The 24,593-nt window shown below is 44.6% G+C and overlaps 1 protein-coding gene across 2 annotated transcripts in view; it reads right to left on the reverse strand.

Moving 5' to 3' along the window:
- SBNO1 (strawberry notch homolog 1) overlaps nucleotides 1–24,593 on the reverse strand; it is a 156,823-nt gene that overhangs the window by 4,248 nt on the left and 127,982 nt on the right. For both annotated transcript variants that reach the window (XM_029619765.1, XM_029619764.1), the window contains 2 exons: nucleotides 20,927–21,003; nucleotides 11,182–11,375 (listed from right to left, as the gene is read on the reverse strand). In XM_029619765.1, coding sequence (XP_029475625.1) covers nucleotides 11,182–11,375; nucleotides 20,927–21,003 — 271 coding nt within the window. The remainder of the gene's footprint in view (nucleotides 1–11,181; nucleotides 11,376–20,926; nucleotides 21,004–24,593) is intronic.

Below are 24,593 nucleotides of genomic sequence, written 5' to 3' on the forward strand. Positions count from 1 at the left end.
TGTCTCTGTCCCTTCGGAGATACGGTCTCCAGAACTGAACACAGTACTCCAGGTGAGGCCTCACCAAGGACCTGTATAAGGGGATCATCACTTCCCTTTTCTTACTTGATATTCCTCTCTCTATGCAGCCCAGCATTCTTCTGGCTTTAGCTATCGCCTTGTCACATTGTTTCGCTGACTTCAGATCATTAGAGACTATCATCCCAAGGTCTCTCTCCTGCTCCGTACATATCAGCCCTTCTCCTCCCATCGAATACAGTTCTTTTGGATTTCCACACCCCATATGCATGACTCTGCACTTCTTGGCATTGAATCTCAGCTGCCATACCTTCGACCACTCTTCCAGCTTCCTTAAATCCAGTCTCATTCTCTATACTCCTTCTGGCGTGTCCACTCTGTTGCAGATCTTAGTGTCATCCGCAAAAAGACAAACCTTACCTTCTATCCCGTCTGCAATGTCGCTCACAAAGATATTGAACAGGACCGGTCCCAACATCGATCCCTGCGGCACTCTGCTTAACACCGCTCTCTCTTCAGAGTAAGTTCCATTTACCATCACACATTGTTTTCTGTCCGTCAACCAGTTTGCAATCCAGGCCACCACCTCGGCACTCACTTCTAAGCTTCTCATTTTATTCACCAGTCTCCTGTGCAGGACTGTATCAAAAGCCTTGCTGAAATCCAAGTAGATGACATCGAACGCTCTTCCTTGATCCAATTCCTTGGTTACCCAGTCAAAAAAGTCAGACTTGTCTGACAGGATCTTCCCCTGGAGAATCCATGCTACCTCTGGTCCAGCAATTCTTGCGATTATAGATAGTTCACTATTCTTTCTTTCAACAGTGATTCAATTACTTTTCCCACCACAGAGGTGAGGCTGACCGGTCTGTAGTTACCAGCCTCTTCTCTGTTCCCACCCTTGTGAAGCGGGACCACCACCGCTCTTCTCCAATCACTCGGCACCACTCCCGTTTCTAAGGATCTATTGAACAGGTCACACAGCGGACCCGCCAGCACATCTCTGAGCTCCCTCAGTATCCTGGGATGAACCTCATCAGGCCACATGGCTTTGTCCACTTTCAGTTTCCCCAGCTCTTCCCATACATTTCTCTACTGTAAATGGAGTTACATCTACTCCATTCCCTTCCAGGTGCCCCTTTAACCCCTCGATCATCTAACGGTTCAACTGACTCCCTCACAGGCTTTCTGCTTCGGATATATTTAAAAAAGTTTTTATTGTGAGTTTTTGCCTCTACGGCCAACTTTTCAAATTCTCTCTTAGCCTTCTTATCAATGGCTTACATTTAACTTTTCAACGTTTATGCATTATCCTATTTTCTTCTGTTGGATATCCTTCTTCCAATTTTTGAATGAAGATCTTTTGGATAAAATAGCTTTTATCACCTCCCCTTTTAACCATGCCGGTAATCGTTTTGCCTTCTTTCCACCTTTCTTAATGTGTGGAATACATCTGGACTGTGCTTCTAGAATGGAATTTAACAATGACCACACCTCTTGCACACTTTTTACTTTTGTAGCTGCTCCTTTCAGTTTTTTTTCTAAATATTTTTCACATTTTATCAAAGGTTCCCTTTTGAAAGTTTAGCACGAGAGCCTTGGATTTGCATACTGTTCCTCTTCCAGTCATTAATTCAAATTTGATCATATTATGATCACTATTGCCAAGCGGCCCCACCACTGTTACCTCTCTCACCAAATCCTGTGCTCCACTGAGAATTAGATCTAAAATTACTCCCTCTCTCGTCGGTTCCTGAACCAATTGCCTCAAAGCTATCATTTATTCCATACAGGAACGTTATCTCTATAGCGTGTCCCGATGATACATTTATCCAGTCAATATTGGGGTAATTGAAGTCTAAATTGAAATACGTGGTGTTTAAGATTTTGAAAAAACTTCAACGCTGTGCATATCAATATTTACTTTTGAATTTAAGGACCATCATACCACCCCAGTGCTCACAAGTCAGACGTGCATTTCATGCACTTCATTAGGGTCACTTTTAATCAATTGGTCCATATAGCTCAGTTCAATTTTTATGGATTTTTTCGGTTATAAGTTTAAAAAGAAACAACTTCCCTTATTCATCCGTTGTCGGGGTCATTCATCCCGTAGCTGTCTGAGGTATTCGTCCGACGCGCGCGTTTCGCCACACTAGCTGCTTCAGAGACATGTATTCAGACTCTCCTGATCCAGCACTCCCCTTATTTTAGCGGGGATACAAACAGATCTTTAGGTAATCGTAAATTCTTACAAAGGAAAGAACTTCAATGGTGTTAGAGGTCCATCAAATTTTTCTAAAAATATATAAAAATTCTTTGATTAAATTCAGCAATATTACTTCTTTACAAACAATGTTTTAACGATGTACAATTGCAGAGGGAAGAAGAACAAGTAGTAAACTTACCGGACCCAACGCCATCTCCCCGCTTAAAGTTCTTAGCGGTAGAGCGGCTTGGGTCGGTCTGAATTTAAATGCAATTGCGTCTAGTATCCACCTGACAGTAAAGTGATTCCTGATTTTGGCGGGCAATCACCAGAAATGAAACCATTCATTCTGGTGATTGCCCGCCAAAATCAGGAATCACTTTACTGTCAGGTGGATACTAGACGCAATTGCATTTAAATTCAGACCGACCCAAGCCGCTCTACCGCTAAGAACTTTAAGCGGGGAGATGGCGTTGGGTCCGGTAAGTTTACTACTTGTTCTTCTTCCCTCTGCAATTGTACATCGTTAAAACATTGTTTGTAAAGAAGTAATATTGCTGAATTTAATCAAAGAATTTTTATATATTTTTAGAAAAATTTGATGGACCTCTAACACCATTGAAGTTCTTTCCTTTGTAAGAATTTACGATTACCTAAAGATCTGTTTGTATCCCCGCTAAAATAAGGGGAGTGCTGGATCAGGAGAGTCTGAATACATGTCTCTGAAGCAGCTAGTGTGGCGAAACGCGCGCGTCGGACGAATACCTCAGACAGCTACGGGATGAATGACCCCGACAACGGATGAATAAGGGAAGTTGTTTCTTTTTAAACTTATAACCGAAAAAATCCATAAAAATTGAACTGAGCTATATGGACCAATTGATTAAAAGTGACCCTAATGAAGTGCATGAAATGCACGTCTGACTTGTGAGCACTGGGGTGGTATGATGGTCCTTAAATTCAAAAGTAAATATTGATATGCACAGCGTTGAAGTTTTTTCAAAATCTTAAACACCACGTATTTCAATTTAGTTTTACTGTACTCGTGGGGTTACCCATTAAGAGATCTTTTGTATTTGGTAATTGAAGTCTCCCATTATTACCGCACTGCCAATTTGGTTAACTTCCCTAATTTCTCTTAGCATTTCAATGTCAGTCTCATCTTGACCAGGTGGACGGAAGTATACTCCTATCATTATAGTCTTCCCTGACACACAAGGGATTTCTACCCATAAAGATTCAATTTTGCATTTAGTCTCATGCAGGATGTTTATCCTGTTGGACTCTATGTCATCCCGGACATAAAGCGCCACACCGCCTCCCAGGTGCTCCTCTCTGTCATTGCGATATAATTTGTACCCCGGTATAGCACTGCCCATTGGTTGTCCTCCTTCCACCATGTCTCTGAGATGCCAATTAAGTCTATGTCATCATTCACTGTTATACATTCTAATTCTCCCATCTTACTTCTTAGACTTCTGGCATTAGCATACAAACATTTCAAAGTTTTTTTTGTTTGTATTTTCATTCTGCTTTTTAATTGATAGGGATAAGTTAGAATTTTTTAGCTCAGGTGAGTTTTTAGTTACAGGCACTTGGACTACTTTTCTTATTATTGGATCCTGACTGTCGGGATGCCCTAATTCTAATGTATCATTATTATCCTTTGAAGATACCTCACTCCGAACCATGCGCTGCTGAGCGACTGTCGGCTTTCCCCTTTGTTCTAGTTTAAAAGCTGTTCTATCACCTTTTTGAAGGTTAGCGCCAGCAGTCTGGTTCCACCCTGGTTAAGGTGAAGCCCATCCCTTTGGAAGAGACTCCCCTTCCCCAAAAGGTTCCCCAGTTCCTAACAAAACTGAATCCCTCTTCCTTGCACCATCGTCTCATCCATGCATTAAGACTCCGGAGCTCTGTCTGCCTCTGGTGACCTGCGCGTGGAACAGGGAGCATTTCAGAGAATGCTACCTTGGAGGTTCTGGATTTAAGCTTTCTACCTAAGAGCCTAAATTTGGCTTCCAGAACCTCCTTCCCACATTTTCCTATGTCGTTGGTGCCCACATGTACCACGACAGCCGGCTCCTCCCCAGCACTGTCTAAAAACCTATCTAGGTGATGCATGAGGGTTAGCCACCTTTGCACCAGGTAGGCATGTTACCAGGCGATCACGCCCACCAGCCACCCAGCTGTCTACATTCCTAAAAATTGAATCACCAACTATGACGGCCGACCTAACCCTTCCCTCTTGGGCAGCAGGCCTTGGGGAGATATCCTCGGTGCGAAAGGACAATGCATCACCTGGAGAGCAGGTCCTTGCTAAAGGATCCTTTCCTGCTGCACCCGGTTGATGCTCTCCAATCATGAGACCTTCTTCCTCCAAGGCAGCACTAGGGCTGCCAGTCTGAAGTTGGGATTTGGCTACTATGTCCCTGAAGGTCTCATCTATATACTTCTGTCTGCCTCAGCTCCTCCAGGTCTGCCACTCTAGCCTCCAGAAAACGGACTCGTACTTGGTCCCTTCAAGGAGTTAAGGGTCAAACCTTTATTCAAACCATCCTGCAAAAATTCCAGAATAAGTGGGACTTTGATCGCCTGAGGGTTGACACCGCGTACTTGCACCAGACCTCAAATTCCCTCCAGATCTGCACATACGCTAGGGACGTGAAAAACTTCAGAGCACGGAGTAAAGTGACAATTACCACCACCAAATATCCTCATTTCATCAGGCAAGCCCTCTCAAAGGCCAGACCATAAGACAGAATTGAGTCAGATCCTTGTGAAGGACTGGTCCCTGAGCAGTGGGAAGTGTAGGGGATTCCCCACTAGGAGTCTCTGCCTGTGCACATACCACGAATGCCTGGGCCAATCCAGAGCTTCCAAGTAGGTGTTCAATTCTGCGAATGACCCTGTCCAGCAGGGGCCATGGAGGGAAGGCATATAGCAACTTGTCTTCTGGCCAGATCTGGACGAGAGTGTCGATTCCCAGGGACCAGAAATCTCTTCTGCAACTGAAAAATTTGAGGAACCTTTGCATTGTGGGATGTGCCCAGCAGTTCAACTGATGGGAGGCCCCAAAGATCTATTATTTGAAACGCTTTGGCCAACAATCCCCACTCTCCTGGAACCAGACTCTCCCTGCTTAGAAAGTCTGCTCTGATGTTGTCTTTTCCTGTGATGTGGGAGGCTGAGATCATCTGTAGATAGACTTCCACCCACTCCATCAGGAGATCTCTCTCCTGAGATACTTGTTGGCTCTTGGTTCCTCCATGGTGGTTGATGTAAGTTACTGTCATCGCGCTGTCAGACATCATGTGGACTGCCTGGCTATGTAGTCTGTGGCTGAACTGTAAACACACCAATTTGACTGTCCAGGCCTCCAGGTGATTGATGTTCCAGAGGACCTCTTCTTCCGTCCACTTCCCTGGGCTGTCAGCTCCTGACAGAAAGCTCCCCAGCCCCGGAGACTTGCATCTGTTGTGAGAACCTGCCAGTCTGGGGATAGACAGGGACACACCCCTGTTCAGATGGGCTTCTATAACCACCACTGGAGGTGACAGCAGACTCCCATCGGTAGGTGGAGACAAACCGCATAGTCTTGGGACTGTGGATTCCAAAGTGATAGCAGACAGGGTTGAAAAAGATGCAGGTGTGCCCTCGTCCACAGCACTACTTCCAGGGTTGCCGCCATCAACTTGAGAACACGGAGATAGCTTCACACCGCTGGGCGTACCATGTTCACCAGGTGACGCACGTGGTACATCAACTTCTGTATCCGTGTTGATGGAAGAGATACTTTTCCCCACCTGGTGTCGAACTGGACTCCCAGATATTTCAAGGACTGGGAAGGCTTGAGGCTGCTCTTGGTGACGTTTACTACCCAGCCAAGCCCCTGTAACAGAGAGATTACCCTGTTAGTTACCGGGAGGCTCTCTTCTACTGACTTGGCCCGGACCAGCCAATTGCCGAAGTATGGGGGTACCAGGATCCCTTCTTTTCTTAATGCTGCTGCCACGGCCACCGTGATCTTGGAGAAGATTCTGGGGGCAGTGGCTAAGCCAAAGGGTAATGCCCAAAACCGATAATGACTAGAATACTCAGCACCGCAAAGCATAGGAAACTGTGTTCCTGCTGGTTGGGAATATTTACGTAGGCCTCAGATAGATCCAGGGAGGTTAGGAACCCTCCCAGTTATATGGCCATCATCACAGAGCGTAAGGTTTCCATGCAAAAATGAGTTTCTCGCAAGTGACTATTGATGCTCTTGATGTGGGAAATATGCGCTTGCCAGCAAGCCATTTCATCAGGGTTAAACACTAACTTCCCTTCTCCCTGACATTTGCCTGAATAAAAGCATCACTTGTGCTTAAGTCTCTGCCTGGGAAAGGATACCTGTTGGCCCTGAATTCCTGGGGGAGGGGCTGGGTTTTCCCTAGTCAGAGGCAGGACAAAGTCAGGAGGTATAGATTTCAGCAGCCAATGATATGATCCGTGCACACCCCCTGAGCCAAAGCCAATGGTGTAATGACTCTTCTGTTGCTATGGGAAAGTAGCCAATCATGTAATGACACATCTGCCTTTGTATGAATGTACAATAAAAGGAAGAGGCTCGGGAGGACAAACCCTCTTTGCCTCTTTGCCTTCTCTCTTCCTGCCTGCCATGAAAGCTGTCTGATGGGCCTCTTCATTACTGCAATATCTTGAGAGCCAGGATGGGGGCGAAAGGAACCTTCCTTCTTGGGTACTACAAAATAAATGGAATGATGCCCCGTATTTTTCTGAGGAGTCTTAGAAGTGTAATCTCCATTGCCTGCTTCTTGTGCTGGAGTGGCAAGGAGACATCATGAATATGTCCCGAGGTGTGCTGTGGAATTCCAGTGCATATCCTTCTTGAATGACTTCCAGTACCCATTTCTCCAGAGTAATCTTGACCCACCGTTGATAAGAGAGAGACAGGTGACTCCCCCATCTCCTCATCCCGAATGTGGTGGGTAAAAGTTTATTGTGGATTTCAGGATGAGATTGAACCCAAACCTGCCTCTCTTCCTGGGCCTGTCTGGTACAAAAGGACTGGAACCTTGCAAGGGGTCAAGACCTCTGAAATGTCAAATTTCTGTAGGGGTGAAAAATGCTGGGAACCCCTGGAATGACGCCTTCATAGGCGAGGGACGCTGTGGCTGCTTCCTCTTATCTTCTGGTAACCAGGGAACTGGAAAAATCACCCCATTTAATGGCCAGCTTTTCTAACTCACTCCCATATAGGGAATCTTTGTAAGATTAGCTTTGGAGGTTGTCAGCTGACCAGTTCCGCAGCCATAGCTGTCTGGCCGTCACCACTGAGGCCACTCCTTTGGCTGAAGTACGGACTAAATCAGAGTCTGCGCCTGTTAAAAAGGCAGCAGCGGGCTCCATAACTGCTCTGGAATTCACCCTGGAGTCAATCTCCTGAGAGAGAAGTAGATATGAATGAGCCACCAGAGTGCAACAAGAAGCGATTTGTAAGGTCATTGCTACAGCATCAAAGGCTTGTTTAAGGATAGACTCAGTCTATCATGCACATCTTTTAAGGCTGCTCCTCCTACTGGGATAGTTGTCCATCTGGTTACACTAAGGAAAACGAAATTATCAGGTAAGTAATTTCTCCATTTCCTAGAGTGCAGCCAGATGGACTCAGGACCAATGGGATGTACCAAAAGCTACTCCCAAATGGGGTAGGAGGCTGCCCATGGTCTGATTAGCACTGCCCTTGCAAAGGCTGAATCCTCTCGGGCCCAAACATCCAGGCGATAGAACCTGGAGGTGTGCAAGGAAGACCACGTCGCTGCTTGGCAGATGTTGACAGGAGACAGTAGATTAGCTTCCGCCCAGGATACTGCCTGGGCCCAAGTGGAATGAGCATTAACCTGAAGGAGTAAAGATTTCCCTGCCTCTACATAAGCTCCCGTGATCACTTCCTTAATCCAGCGAGCTATGGTAGCTCACGAAGCTGCTTTGCCTTGTTTCCTTCTACCGTGCAGAACAAAAGTGGTCTGTCTTGCGCACCCATTCTGTAAGTTCTAGACACCGTATTAACAGCCTACTGACGTTCAGGTGGCGGTAGTCTTCAGAGACCTTGCGTCTATCTAGGGATGGTAAGGAAATGGACTGGTTCAGGGGAAACTCCGAGACCACCTTTGACAAGAAGGAAGGGATGGTACGAAGCTGTAACATTCCTGGAGTCAACTGGAGGAATGGCTCCCAACAAGACAGCGTCTGTAGTTCAAAGATGCGACAAGCTGAGCATATCGCCACCAAGAATACAGTCTTCAGCGATAACACACGTAGAGACAGAGTGCACAGCGGCCAAAAGGAAGGCCCTGCTAAGAAGTTAAATACTAGATTGAGGTTCTATAGGGGGACCAGTCACTAAAGGGTGGTCGGAGGTGTTTAACTCCTTTTAGAAAATGGGCCAAGTCCAGATGTGTCAACAGGCGGGCTCCGTTCACCTCGCCTCTGAAACGGGAGAGCGCCACCACCTGGACCTTCAAGGAGTTGAGGGATAGTCCCTTTGTTCAGGCCGTCCTGTAAGAATTCCACAATCATGGGGATCTTGATCAACCTAGGAGAAAGCCCACATTCCTCTCACCAGGCCCCATATTCTCCAGATCAGCATGTACGCCAAGGATGTCGAGAACTTCCATGCGTGGAGCAAGGTGGCAATTACTGCCACTGAATATCCACACATCGTCAGGAGAGCCCTCTCAAGGGGCCAGACCATAAGACAAAACTGAGTTGGGTCCTTGTGAAGGATCAGACCTTGTTGGAGAAGGTCCCTGTGTGGAGAAAGGTATAGGGTTTCTCCACCAGAAGCCTCCGCATGTCTGTATACCACAGGCATCTGGGCCAATCCAGAGCCACCAAAAGGACTAATCCTCTGTGGTGCTCGATTTTGCGAATGATCTTGCCCAGCAGATGCCACGGAAGGAAGGTGTACAAAGTCCTTCTCTGGCCAGGTCTGCACCAGGGCATCAATCCCTTGGGAGCGCTGATCTCTTCTGCGACTGAAGAATCAGGGAACCTTCACGTTTTGGGATGTGGCCAATAGGTCAATGAATGGGCAGCCCCAGCGATCTACCAGGACCTGGAAGGTTCTGGTCGACAACGCCCATTCTCCTGGATCCAGACTCTCCCTGCTGAGAAAGTTTGTTCTGATGTCTTTTCCCACGATGTGGGAGAGATCCTTTGTAGATTTAACTCCGTCCATTCCATAAGGGAATGGGCAGACACTTGGTGGCTTTTGGCTCCTCCCTGGCGGTTGTTGTAGGCTACTGTTGCGTTGTCAGACATCACGCAGACTGCCTGGCCCTTGAGTCTGTGGCTGAATTATAGGCATGCTAATCTGACAGCTCGGGCTTCCAGGTGGTTTGTGTTCCAGTTCATCGCCCCTGGGTTGTCAATTCCTGACTGTGAGCTCCCCACCCTTGGAGGCGCTCTGACCTAGTGTGTACATCGGCCAGCAGGGTAGCCTCTGTGCTGGTGGCCAGAAGGCAACTATGGCTGCAAAATTGGTCAGTGGATGCGACCTCTAAGGCAATCCTCACAAAGATGCCCTTTAAGGGGGATCCCTCCTATCTGGAATCGAATTGGAAAAGTTGGCCAGTAAATGGCTGAATCTTCGATGCCACGGCTACTGGACGATAAGAGGTTGCAACGCCCCTCGCCTATGAGGAGTCTGATCAGGGGCTCCCAGCATTTCCAGCCCTACAGAAACTCACCATTTCAGATATCTCCACCTTCGAGGAAAGTCTCAGTCCTTTCGGAGCCGTCAACCAAAAAGAGGAACTGGTTCGGGCTTAAGTTCGACCCGAACTCCTCAATGAAGTTTGGCAGACCCATCCTCTGACTTGGAGGGGCCAGGCTTGGATAGGTTCTGAGAGACCAGCCCTGCCTGGGCCTCCTCACAGAGCTGACACAGGAAGGATTCAAGGTCAGACTGTGCAGCCCTAATATGGCAGGCAGCACAAAGTGGGTATGCGCGCGGTTATGTGCACAGGCGAGCTTGTACCTATAGGGCCTGTCCGCACCTGATGGTCTATGGGGGGAAAATGGCGCCACACAAACCCGTGGGCACAACATGGTGCCGCCGTGGCTGCCACATGGAGTACCTCACCAAACCTGAAGCAGGCCCTAGCCCATCAGAGGGCCGCTCAACCTGCTTGGAAACCCCCTTCCCTTGCCCCAATGGGATCGGAAACGTTGTCGGTACGGCGCGCCGAGCAAGAGACTGAAGGAAAGACTTACCGGAGCCCTTCCACGTCTCTGAATGAGAGGAGGAGTTCTTCCTTTAATTACCTGGGCTCAGTACTTACCAGCTGAGTACAGAGATGGTCACCGACTGTGGGGGAAGGGGGCATAGGCCATCACCGCAGTGTTCAGCTTCTGCACCCACTGCTTCAGCAAAGTCCACGCCGGGAACCAGCTACTGGACCAAGGCTCACTTCTGAGGGATCTCGGAAATTGCCTCAGAATTCTCAACGGGGGAAGGGACCTTTAGGTATCACCACAGGAGAGCGGGGCTCAATCTTTTCTCCAATTTAAAGGTAAAATTTCCTCTTCTAAAGAGTACTGTGTTCCTGATAGGAAAGGCACAATCCACATATGCTAGGAGATAGAGATACTGAATGGCTGAGGTCACTGCAGGGATATATCTAGGGTGACGACAGCTTTGAAACCTGACTCAGTCTCCAACTGCTAGGAGGGGAGCACATAACCCATTGGTCCTGAGTCCATCTGGCTATACACTAGGAAAACAAAATTTCCATCATTTTGCAAGAGATTCTCAATGGGCAACTAATTTTAGTCTCCAAATGTAATGTTAATTACTCCATTTCTTGTATATGCAGTTATATAGGAACCCAATGTGTTCTCTGGTTTTCCATATCCTAGGCTGGCAGCATTAAAATTATGAAGCGACTTACCTACAATCCTTTGTCCATCATCTGTCCGAAGGCGAACTATCTGCATTTTCACATTGGTCCCACTCACGGAAGCCAGGACCCCTTCTACTTTTGTCCAAACGCTAAGTACTGATCCACATAAAACATAGTATGTACGGCAGCGTAGCCCAATTTCACAAACCAGCCCTAAGCTGGCTTTTTTACAGTTCCCTCTCCTGGAAAGTTAAGATAGTGACAATTATAAGAAGAAACTTTTGAACTAGGTGCTAAAAGCGGTTACTTACACAACATATAAAAGTCAGTACCAATATGAAACCAAAACTATTAAAGATGAAATATTATAAAAGGTTTGATCAAAAGTACAGATAAGGCGTCATACAGTTGTGCAATTAAGACTAATCAACAATTCAGCACAAAAATGCTCTACCTGTAGTTATAATAATTTTTATTATAAAAAGAATGTTTAAATAAAAAATTAATAAACACGTGATTATAATGTAAAAAAATCTAATTAGTAACAAGTAAATTAAAACAAAATCAGCAATGTGTATTAATGCTCCTCTGCATGAAATCTTTGACATAATCATGCGTTTTTGGTCACTATATGAATCAGACCATTAAATTACTTGTAATACACATTTTTTATACCATTTGGTGTGTTTTGCATTTTCCCCACACCTTTTGTGGTGTAAATAAAAAATGAAACATCCAAACGATACTTCTTCCAACCATTCCAGATGATATTCCATTCAGGGTATATTATGCCCTGGAATATATCTTCATATCAAGGACTTTTTTGTTCCAGCCCTATGTGCTCATTTAAATATTTATTTTCCACTGGGCAACATCAAATTGTCCATATGATTTATTAAACTTCTGAGTTGAGTTGCAGGGCCCTTAGTGTGTAGCATTCCTGAAAACAGAAGTTTTTACAACTGTTCCAAGAATATCTGTTAATATTTTTTTTTATAATTAAAGTTTTTTTATTGCTCAATTTTGCAACATTACAAAGAAACAAAAGTTACATAAATGAAGTACCTGGTATGCATTACATACAACAGAAAGCTCCATTATTAATACTTGGAAAAAAATAAATAACAATAAAAGCATTGAAAGAGTAACTTCAACAGTCGTGTGTCTTTAGTATGTTGCAACGCCTGGTAACAATAGAAAACTCAATGTGCATATATAAACTCAACATTCCCCCCTCCCCCCCCCCCCCCCCCATCTCTCACAAGTAGTATGAAGGTGATATCAAACTTCTTCCTGCAATATCATTAAATACAAAGAGGTATAAAACAGACCAAAGAACTCAAACTCATGATCGTTGGAGATACTGTAAGTAAAGAGGGTGTGCCAAAGACCAACCCTTCAGACCATATAGCCACCACTTAATCATCGGAAGAACTACCCAAACCCTCTTTCCACATACAATACTTGCGCCAGGTATCCCGAAATCCTCCCAAAGTTTTCCGGACATGGGCCGTAATTTCTGCTAAACGATAGATTTGCTCCACTTTGCCTTGCACCACCGCTAAGGAGGGAATCTGAGGAGATTTCCATCTTCTCACAATTTCAATACTAGTGGCCGAAAAAATAAAATTAGCCAGTGCATTAGACTTATCCTTCCCCTGGGATAATGGAAAACCTAACAGTGCCTGCTGGGGGAGGATACGAATGTCTGTGCGATACATCTGAGTCAGCCACGCTTCCAACTCAGTCCACAGCGGCCATAGCACTGCACACTCCCACCACATATGGAAAAAACTAACAGTTGCATGGCATCCTCTCCAACAATGTTTGGAGATCAATGAGGACATGCGATTTAAGCGTTCTGGAGAGTAGTACCAGTGCTGCACCAATTTCCAGGAGTTTTCAATCATATGCGCTGCTAGCAATCCTCTACCAGTATTAAAAAAGATCTCCTCCCAAGTGCTTTGAGATAAAGAGATATTCAGATCCGCTTCCCAAGCTACTACATAATTGGGTTTCAAAAAGTTCTCTTTACCCAGGAATGCATAAACATTCGAAAGTAGTTTAGCTGTTTGGTGCGTATTTAAACATAAGAGCTCAAAATCAGACTTCCCCTGTGAGAAGTGCCCCTGAAGATGATTGGAATGTGCAAAGTGGCGGAGCTGTAGATACAAAAAAAGGTCAGAGCTCGCAAGATCATATTTCTGTTGGAGCTCAGGGAAACCTAACAAGCCATGTGATCCCCAGATCTGGCCCCAAAATTGGATCCCCTTCCTAGCCCATCCCTGGAATGCAGAGCTCTCAAACCCCGGAGTAAAGAAGGAGTTGGCATAGAGATATGGGCTGTATTGATATTCTTGGGATCCCACTAACGCAAATTTCTTTGATTACCAGAGCTGCAAGGATAATAGCATAGATGGTGGTAATACTGCTCGGGGCTGGATAATCAAAGTCTTTTTGGGCTGCCAAAGAAAGCTAGACAAGGGAACTGGATTCACAAGTTGTTGGCTAAACGGTACCCAGGGTTTCTGTAAATTACTCCTGTGCCATTCCATCAGAGTTTTAAATCTGGCCGCCAGAAAATATCGCTCTAAGTTGGGTACGCCCAGGCCCCCATGAGTTTTGGATTTATAAAGAATCTTGCGTGCTATTCTAGGCCAACCACCCCAAATATATAGTAAGAGTCGCCTCTGCCAGTTAATAATACTCTTCTGGGGGATAGCAATTGGAAGGGTTTGAAATAAGTAGAGGAGTTTGGGTAGTATTGTCATTTTCACTGCAGCTATCCTCCCAAACCATGATATCCAATAACGATTCCATTCCTCGAGATCCCTAGTAATATGAGCCCACAGCTTGTCATAACTGAGTTGGAATAAATACTGAGTGGCACTAATATAAACTCCTAAATATTTTATGTGATTATGGGCCCAAAGAAATTGGAATTGCTCCCGTAAAAACATCTCCGTAGTGGGAGAGATATTTATATTAAGAATCTCCGATTTCTCCCAATTAATGCGAAAACCTGATACCTTGTTAAAAGCGTCAAGGGCTTGGGATAATGGTGCAAGAGACTTCTCTGGATCAGTAACCATAAGCAAGATATCGTCTGCAAGGAGCGATAATTTTGTAGAGAAGGTTCCTACTTGAATACCATGGATCTCAGAGTTCCTCTGGATTTGGTTTGCAAATGGCTCAAGAAAAATGGCAAATAAAAGAGGTGACAGGACAGCCCTGCCTAATGCCCCTTTGTACATGAAAAGTGGGTGAATATCCCACATTAATCTTAATACAAGCCAAGGGGTTATTATAAAGCTGTTGGAGCCATTGAATGAAATTATCCCCAAATTTCAGCCGTTTTAGCAAGGCAAATAGGTAAGGCCAGTGAACCATAATCGAAGGCTTTCTCGGCGTCAACCGAGAGAGCCACCGTTGGTATCTGATGTTGTTTAACCCACCAAATCTTGTCCAGGATTTTATGTACATTATCACTGGCCTGGTGTCCCGGAATAAAGCCTGCCTGATCTGAGTGGATAATTTGAGCAAGAAACCCATTCAGACGGTTGGCTAAAATTTTGGCAAGGATCTTCAAATCAATATTAATGAGGGAAATCAGTTTATAAGAACGCACACTGTAGGATCCCTAACCAGTTTAGCCAATATTGAGATGTCTGCTGTGTTGGCTGATGGAGAAAGTGGCTGCTCCTCCTTTAATGACTTAAAAAATTTTACCAGTACTGGGGCGAGCAGGGAAACAAATTGTTTATAAAATCGCCCCGTGTAGCCATCTAAACCAGGCGATTTTCTGGGTTTCAGGTCTTTAATGGCCATTCGAATTTCAATTTCCGAAATATCCTTATTTAATATAAATTGCTACGAGGGCTCAAGAGCTGTCAAGTAGGAGTTCTCCAAATAGTCCTCTATGTCACTCCGGGTAATATGGCCATCAGCGGAGTATAACTCAGAGTAGAATTTTTGGAAGCGCTGTCTAATGGCTTTGTTATCGGATAACATGGTTCCCTCATGGCTTTTGATTTTAACAATAGTGGCCTGATCCTGTCTACGCTTTAGCACTTGAGCCAGGATTTTCCCAGCTTTGCCGCCTCCCTCAAAATATTTTTGTTGTGTCCGTTCAAGCTGATAGGCGATAGCGGCCGCACCCAGGGAAGCTATTCATGTGCGAACAGCCTCCTTGGAAACAAGGGAACCCCCTTGAGTCTGTGCCGTTTTATGGACTTTCTCTAAAGCTTTAAGTACCAAGTGGGCGCGTTCTTTCTCCCTTTGTCTTTTGAGAAATGAGGCACGCGCTATGAATTTACCCCTTAAAACCACTTTTAAGCATTCCCAGACAGTCACAGGATTAACCTCCCCATTATCATTGATGAGTAAATAATCCTGAATATCCTGCTCCAGTTGAGATACAAAGCCCGAGTCTGAGTAGGGATTCATTCAACTTCCAAAACTCATCCCCCTATCATAGTCCTGAAACTGTAAGGTAAACCATATGGGGGCATGATCGGACCATAAAATGGCTTCTATATCAACCTCCTTAACCCGAGGCAGCAAGCTTCTGCTACCCAGGAACATATCAATCCTGGAATAACTACCATGTGGGGAAAAATAGAAAGTGTAATTCCTGGATTTTGGGAAACGCGTTCGCCAGATATCTAAAATACCAGTATCAGACGTTTGAGTTCCTTTCTAGCTACCTTAGGGTCAGAGCTAGCTCCTGTGGAAGTATGCCTACGAGGGTCAAGTGTTAAATTAAAGTCACCACCAAATAGTAGACACCCTTCCACTCTAGAAGCCAAAGTTTGGTTCAAAGACCTAAAAAAAGTCTGCTTTATGTATATTAGGCCCATATAGAGATATCAGTGAAAAGATTCCTCCCCCCCCCCCCAAAGAGATTTTCAACAACATTCTACCCATAGGATCCGTATAAAGATCCTTAAACTCAAAGTGGAGATCTTTATGAATTAAGAACATAAGAAAATGCCATACTGGGTCAGACCAAGGGTCCATCAAGCCCAGCATCCTGTTTCCAACAGTGGCCAATCCAGGCCATAAGAACCTGGCAAGTACCCAAAAACTAAGTCTATTCCATGTAACCATTGCTAATGGCAGTGGCTATTCTCTAAGTGAACTTAATAGCAGGTAATGGACTTCTCCTCCAAGAACTTATCCAATCCTTTTTTTAAACACAGCTATACTAACTGCACGAACCACATTCTCTGGCAACAAATTCCAGAGTTTAATTGTGCGTTGAGTAAAAAAGAACTTTCTCCGATTAGTTTTAAATGTGCCCCATGCTAACTTCATGGAGTGCCCCCTAGTCTTTCTACTATCCGAAAGAGTAAATAACCGATTCACATCTACCCGTTCTAGACCTCTCATGATTTTAAACACCTCTATCATATCCCCCCTCAGTCGTCTCTTCTCCAAGCTGAAAAGTCCTAACCTCTTTAGTCTTTCCTCATAGGGGAGTTGTTCCATTCCCCTTATTTTGGTAGCCCTTCTCTGTACCTTCTCCATCGCAATTATATCTTTTTTGAGATGCGGTGACCAGAACTGTACACAGTATTCAAGGTGCGGTCTCACCATGGAGCGATACAGAGGCATTATGACATTTTCCATTTTATTCATCATTCCTTTTCTAATAATTCCCAACATTCTGTTTGCTTTTTTGACTGTCGCAGCACACTGCACCGACGATTTCAATGTGTTATCCACTATGACACCTAGATCTCTTTCTTGGGTTGTAGCACCTAATATGGAACCCAACATTGTGTAATTATAGCATGGGTTATTTTTCCCTATATGCATCACCTTGCACTTATCCACATTAAATTTCATCTGCCATTTGGATGCCCAATTTTCCAGTCTCACAAGGTCTTCCTGCAATTTATCACAATCTGCTTGTGATTTAACTACTCTGAACAATTTTGTGTCATCTGCAAATTTGATTATCTCACTCGTCGTATTTCTTTCCAGATCATTTATAAATATATTGAACAGTAAGGGTCCCAATACAGATCCCTGAGGCACTCCACTGTCCACTCCCTTCCACTGAGAAAATTGCCCATTTAATCCTACTCTCTGTTTCCTGTCTTTTAGCCAGTTTGCAATCTACGAAAGGACATCGCCACCTATCCCATGACTTTTTACTTTTCCTAGAAGCCTCTCGAGGAACTTTGTCAAACGCCTTCTGAAAATCCAAGTATACTATATCTACCGGTTCACCTTTATCCACATGTTTATTAACTCCTTCAAAAAAGTGAAGCAGATTTGTGAGGCAAGACTTGCCCTGGGTAAAGCCATGCTGACTTTGTTCCATTAAACCATGTCTTTCTATATGTTCTGTGATTTTGATGTTTAGAACACTTTCCACTATTTTTCCTGGCACTGAAGTCAGGCTAACCGGTCTGTAGTTTCCCGGATTGCCCCTGGAGCCCTTTTTAAATATAAGATACCCACTCCCGAATATTTTGAGGAGGGAGTGGCCGCAGCCCAGTATTGATAGGGAAATTTAGGATATTTCATAAGACCCAGGTAACGCTTCCTCAAATGGGTTTCTTGTAGAAAGACCACGTCAACCTGCATGCGGTCTAGCTCCTTAAAAAGTAAGCGACGCTTACCCGGGCTATTAAGCCCCTTAGTATTAAGAGAAAAAAATTTAAAAGTAGCCATTAGGGAAAAGCCACTCTCTCCCACGTCCGCTAAATAATGGGCAGCCTCCCAGGATCATACCTCTTCGGAAGACCGAAAAAAATCACCATCATAGTAGTAAACAAAGTTCCCTTCCCCCCTCCCAACCCATCCTTCAAAACCAGAAGCACAAACACTGTGCTCCAAATGAACATGGAGGAAGTCTCTCGTCTCTCCTCATGGCACCTGTATTGGGTGATAAAGTAAACTATAAGCAGCCGCCATTTTTTCTGCTCTGCAGTATTTTTAAACCAAGAAACGTGCTCTAGTCAAGTTCTCAGTCACTCCGGGGCCTCACTCTGGCAGCTGTCCTCTGGGTTCCTCTGAAGCCTTCTCCGACCCTTAGGGACCCGCTGCCAGCGGGGCTGATGAGTGATCGCGGTCGCAATGCGGGCAAGATTAGGGCATTCTCCCTTTGCAGTGAGAGGAACGTCAATGTTAATACCGGCCTCCTTTAGTATCTTGATGGCTTCCAGCACAGTCTTGGCTCTGTGTGTAACTCCCTGAATCATAAGGGATAGGCCCCCACGGAAAAAGTCACTGGTATCAGATATTAGCCTCTATGAGCTTGAGGGTAACACACCGAAATTCCTGGTGCCTTTTTAATGTAGTGGTGGAAAGGTAGGCAAAGATGGCAATATCATGGCCCTCCCAGAGCCAGGTACGCTGACGCCGTGATATATTGAAAATCTTTTCCTTGAGAGCACACCACGATATCTCTGGGTCTGTTGACAATCCTGGGTCTCAAGGTTCTATGTGCCCTCTTGATGAGGATGGTGGGCAAGACAGCCTCAGCAGAATTTTCCATGGATTCCAGGAGGAAAGATGAAATCTTTTCTACCACAGCGATACAGTCCCCAAAGTCCTCAGACTCAGGCACCCCCCGTATCCTGAGATTGCTTCTCCTGCTGCGGTTCTCTATATATCTTCTACTTTATCAGCCAGTACCTGGCAGGTATCTTGCAGAGTCTGATGATTTGTCTGCATCTGGACCCAGCCTTCTCCCTGGGTGTCCAGCCGAAGCTCTGCTTCATCTATTCGCCGGCCCAAGTCTGTCTCTTCTCTCATTTCAACAATAAGGCTGGTAATCTCAGCCTTATAAGTTTTAATGTCCTGCCTGAGTTCTGTAAACCAGCCTCTCAGTTCCGATCGAGAGGGAAATTCGCTGGTATGGACAGTCGAATCGGCCGCACCCTCGTTCTCCGATAGCGGGTCCTCCGGCGCCCAATTGGATTTTTCGGTATCGAGGTCGTCGCTGCTGCGATTATACGAAAACTTACGCAGATCATTCACTTTCCGCTTGGTGGTCATCTCCAAAGCTGCGGGGCTCGATTGATGTGCCGGAGCGTCGGGTAGAGGTGAAAACTGCGCGATTTGGCCCGCTAAAGCCTGAGGTGTGCGAGGAGCAGCGAATTCAAGCTGCTCTCATGAGGGGTGACGTCACTTCCTCTCTGAATATCTATTAATATTTGACATCTATTAATAGGACCATTCTAACCAGACCTAGCCATGCAAGAAGTATTAAGAAATTGAATGCATTCATAAATAGCTTTCCACTACATTCAGTTTTTGCAGATTATTACAATCACTTGTACCAATCACCAAATAAAAACGCAGGACAGTCAAACAAAATCTATGAACACTCCTCCATCCCATATCTTAAATGGCAAAGCTACAACATGGCCTGAAATACTATAACTGACCCAAATAAGCTACAACAGAACATACAGAAGAAATTTAAAAATAAAATCACTTCTACTATATATTTCTAGGGCACTTGAGTCACTCATTTTGTTAACTCAAAATGGACTAGATTGACGTGTTTCTTGTTGGCATATGAACTCCAGAATATGACACCAAAATCTCCTATCTCTCAGAAATTCTGCCTTGTTAAACTGTCTCTGCATAATAATCTTCAGTGCTGCTAACTATTCAAGCTAATGTAATGTATTAGGATTAGGGACAGTGGACTGGAAGACATCTAGATGTACGTGTAGAGGTAGAATAGCCCCCACCGAAAAGTAAAAGACTGAGCAGGCAAGATAATTTATAGCTTACTGCTAGAGAAAAATCTGAGCTGTGCATGTCTATACAGTATAAATCCTCATTTAGAGCCCCAATTACTTTGAAAGATGAAAGATTATTAAAAAGCAAGATCTGTTCTCCTGTGCAGTTTCATCCTCCCACCTCAGAGGAGAATTGCTTAAGCCTTGCAGGGACAACACTGGGGTTATACTAATCTTTTGGGGCGAGATAAGGGAAGTATTTAAATCAGCTTTAAAATGTGAATGGAGATCGCTATGAAGAAAAACAGTGAGCATGAGACCCGTCCCCTTGTGATGTCATCCAGCCCAGCGTCGAGCCAGGAACGGCGCCATGCGCCAAAGGGGCACTCCCCTTTGTGCACCCCTTCATGCAACCCTTGGTGCTACCTTTTTTCATTTTTTTCTTCTTAACTTCTATGTTTCTTCCACTTTTGTTTACCTCTCTTTTTTCATAGTTGTTATCCCTTGTTAACAATTTTCATTGTTATCAATGTTAAATGTATTTGACAAATGTAACTTTTTTTCCTGCATCTCCTGTTTTAATGTAAACCGGTATGATTTGTATATTATACAAGAATGTCGGTATATAAAAATAAAAAATAAATAAATAAGTAAATCTATGATTTGTGTTATTGTGCATCTGCCAAAATGGAAACTCTCCCTGAAAGCTGGTGCTTCAATAAATTGGTTAGTCTATAAGGGACCAGCTGACTCCTATCATTTTTTATTGTGTTATATTATCTTTTTGCTGTTCTGTACATAAGCGTGTCAGTAACAAGTTTTTTGCACTATTTTTTATATGCACATGTGCTATAGTCTGATGTACTGCCTGTGTCACATTTTTGCCAGCACATAATTTTGTATTACAATACATTTTTAATAAAATAACTTTTCCTTTGTCTGCATCTCCTTCCCCACGATTTATAATCATCCCAGGTCACTGCATGTGTAGGCAGTACAAAAACTTAAGGAGTTACTGCGAAAAAATCTGAAGCATTTCAAATGCCACAGAGAAAAATACTAATTATATATTACTTAGTACGAACCAGTATGCATGAGTGCAAATTTCAGCAGACGAATTGTACTGCTCCATCCAATGTGGCAAAGCATCTTCTGAAAGTACCTGCAAAAGAATACATAGTGAGTGAAGATTATAGCCAGTTCTTAGCTTACTGGAAAATATTTAATTGTATTAAGAAAGGTTCTAGAGATATAGGAAAATTGGTTCTTACTTGCTAATTTTCATACCTGGAATACCACAAATCAGCCAGACAAGTGGATTTTGCATCCTTACCAGCAGACAGACTAAAGAAAACTTTTCTTGCGCTGCTACATAACCAAGAGTGCCACCTGCAGTCCCTCAATATTAACCTACACCCAAGCTAACAAGAGGAAGAAAACTCCAACTCAAAAACTTTCCCTTCAAGGGAGAACTGAGAACCTCAGATTGGACTCCCCTGGAGCCTAAACCACCAACACAGTAACCAAAGCGCCGGTTAGCTCCATTGGTTCAACAGCAGCTACAATAGTCTTTCAAAACCAAGAGGATGGGCCTATTCCAGGAACTAAAATTAGCAGGTAAGAACCAACTTTCCTTTCCTGTTCATACCCCAGATCAGTCTAGAGACGTGGAGTGTACTGAAGCTCCCCTACACTGGGCGGGAAATCCAAAAGACCTGCTCACAATACACTCTCAAACATAGCGTCTTCCGGCTCCCGAATATTTACTCAGTAATGTCTAGTGAAAGTGAGACATGAAGGCCAAGTCGCACCTCTGCATCTCTCTTGAGGCAACACCAACTGACACTGCCCAGGAGGCTGCTTGCTCCCTAAAAGAATGTGCTCGTAACCCCTCTAGGGACATTCGATCTTTACAGAGATTGGTTAAAGGGAACTATTTTTTTTATCCTAAGAGAAAACATGGCTTTAGACGCCTTACATCCTTTTCTGTGCTCCACTGAGCAATACAAAGTTGATCTGCCTGATGAAAACTGTGTATGATCGTAAGATACCACAACAGAATCCAAAACATCCAAATGTAAAGTTCCCTTGTATGCGACGCACCCACTTACCAATTTAGGAACTCCGGAAGCTCCACCCACTGTTTAATATGAAAGGAGGAGACCACCTTCAGTAAAACCGAGAGAACCATATACAGTGTCATACCATTGTTCACAATCCACCAGAAACCTGAATCTCTGAAATCCGCCTGATCAAACAAATGGTCACCAGAAAAATTGCTTTTAAGGAGAGGTCCTGAGCTCAGACAAGAAGTAATAACACTAATCTAGGGATTGGAATAACACTCACCAGTAATCATTGTAACGCATAGGTACATAGGAGGATAATTATACAATCAATGTTTTTAATGATCCAGAGACGACAAACCTTTTCCGTCAGAAAATAAAATCAGCAGAACCAGGGGTCACGATTTGAAACTCCAGGGAGGAAGACTCAAAACCAATGTCAGGAAGTATTTCTTCACGGAGAGGGTGGTGGATGCCTGGAATGCCCTTCCGGAGGAAGTGGTGAAGACCAGAACTGTGAAGGACTTCAAAGGGGCGTGGGATAAACACTGTGGATCCATAAAGTCTAGAGGACGTGAATGAAGAGTGGGTGGCTCGCGGGAATGACGGCTACTGCCTGGAGATAATACCCTTATTCAATAAACATACACATGGTTAATGCGACTCCAACATTGCTCTAAGCTTCAACGGCAAGAGGATATGTGGAAAAAAGATTTTGCATTCACAAAAAAGCAGGGAGTAGCTTGCTTGTTACGGCGGTTACTACCCCAAACCAAATAAGCCTGATACTTCACTTTCAATACATATCCAGCATAGCTCTCTGCTTCAACGACAGGGGAAAAAGACTGATGACTGGATGGGCCATTTGGTCTTCTTCTGCCGTCATTTCTATGTTTCTATATTCAGCAGCCAAGGGAAAGAAGCTGGATTCATCTGACTGTCCTAAAGAAAAGGAAATTATCATCAGGTAAGTAGTAATTTCTCAGCATCCAGTCAAATGAATCCAGAACAAGTGGGATGTACTCAAGCTACTCCCGAAAAGGGCAGGAGGTTGCCCATAGTTCAGTCAAAACTGCACATGCAGAGGCTGCATCCTCCCAGGCTTGCACATTGACGATAATACTTGGAAAAGGTGTGTAAGGAGGATCACATCACAGCTTGGCAAATGTTGACGAGAGACAATCTAATTTCTTGCCCATAACACAGCCAGAGCCCTAGTGAAATGATTCCTAACCTGACTAGGTAACAGCTTCCCAGCATCCACTTATGCAGTCGTGACTACCTCTAATTCAGTGAGCTACTGTAGCTCACGAGGATGACTCTCCCTGTCTACTACCGCCGTGAAAGAAACAGGAGATCCAACTTCCGCAAAAGCTCAGTAACCTCCAGATACCTGACAATATGTCTCTTGACATCCAAGGGTCACAACAGACGATACTCCTACATCTCTCTCGCTTTGTCCAGAGACTGCAGAGAGATGGACTGATTCAAGTGAAACTCAGTGACCACCTTCCTTCTTTTTTGACTGAACAGTATATGCAACTGTACCATCCTGAGTCACCTGAAAAAATATCTCCTGGCAAGACAAGGCCTGCAGTTTGGAAACCCTACACTCAGAACAAATTGCTACAAAGTCTAAACGTAGGGCCTGCTAAAAACTCAAACCAAATTAAGACTCTATAGGGGCCAGACATGACTTTACCCACTAGATTTGTGTCTTGGAATGTCTGTGGGCTACATTCCCCCATTAAGCGCACTAAAATTTTGACGTGGCTCAAGCGGAAATCCACAGTTGTGGCCTTCCTGCAGGAGACGCATTTGACGTCCCAGGAACATAATAAACTGCGGAGGGAGTGGGTGGGTGCGGTGTACAGTGCCGAGGGCTCCACCAAATCTGCAGGGGTGGCAATTCTACTTCATAAAAGTCTCCCTATAAAAATTGTTAAGGACATTGTTGACCCCTTAGGCAGGTATATTATTCTGATTACTGAGCTTTATGGTAAATCTGTTGTGCTGTGCAATGTTTATGCCCCGAATGTTTATGATCATGCCTTTTATGCTGCTCTGTACGCCCATCTTCTTCCTTACCTGCATGCGACTCTGCTCTTGGGTGGGGACTTTAATACCATCCGGGATGCGGCGTTGGATGCCTCCACGTCCCGGCAACCGGAGCGTTTTATGGGGAAGGGCCCTCAATTTTTGGAACAATCCTTGCATGTCATGGACGCTTGGCGAGTGTTGCACCCCATGGAGAAGGATTTTACCCACATTTCTAGGGCGCATTCCTCTTTTGCGCGGTTGGATTATTTTTTGATAAGTGACCACGCTTTTTCAAATGTGCAGGCTGCGGGCATAGACAATATAGTTATCTCTGATCATGCTCCAGTTTGGATCGACTTGTGTCTGACCGGTGGGGGGCGGGGCAGTCAGGGCTGGCGTTACCCGTATTTTCTAGCTCATGATAAAAAATTCCATGAATGTTTACGCAGCAAATGGGCAGACTTTGTGGCCGATAATCACGCGCATGTTCAACAACCCTCCCTTTTTTGGTATACTGCTAAGGCGGTTCTCCGTGGGGAAATTATCTCCTATGTGGCCCATCATAGGCGGATGCGGGACAAGCAGATCCTGGCTCTCACTACCCAATTGCGGAAGGCTAGGCAGTCCCTGGCGCGACGGGATACTA

Source organism: Rhinatrema bivittatum, chromosome 11 (assembly GCF_901001135.1).
Source record: "Rhinatrema bivittatum chromosome 11, aRhiBiv1.1, whole genome shotgun sequence".
Taxonomy (NCBI): domain Eukaryota; kingdom Metazoa; phylum Chordata; class Amphibia; order Gymnophiona; family Rhinatrematidae; genus Rhinatrema; species Rhinatrema bivittatum.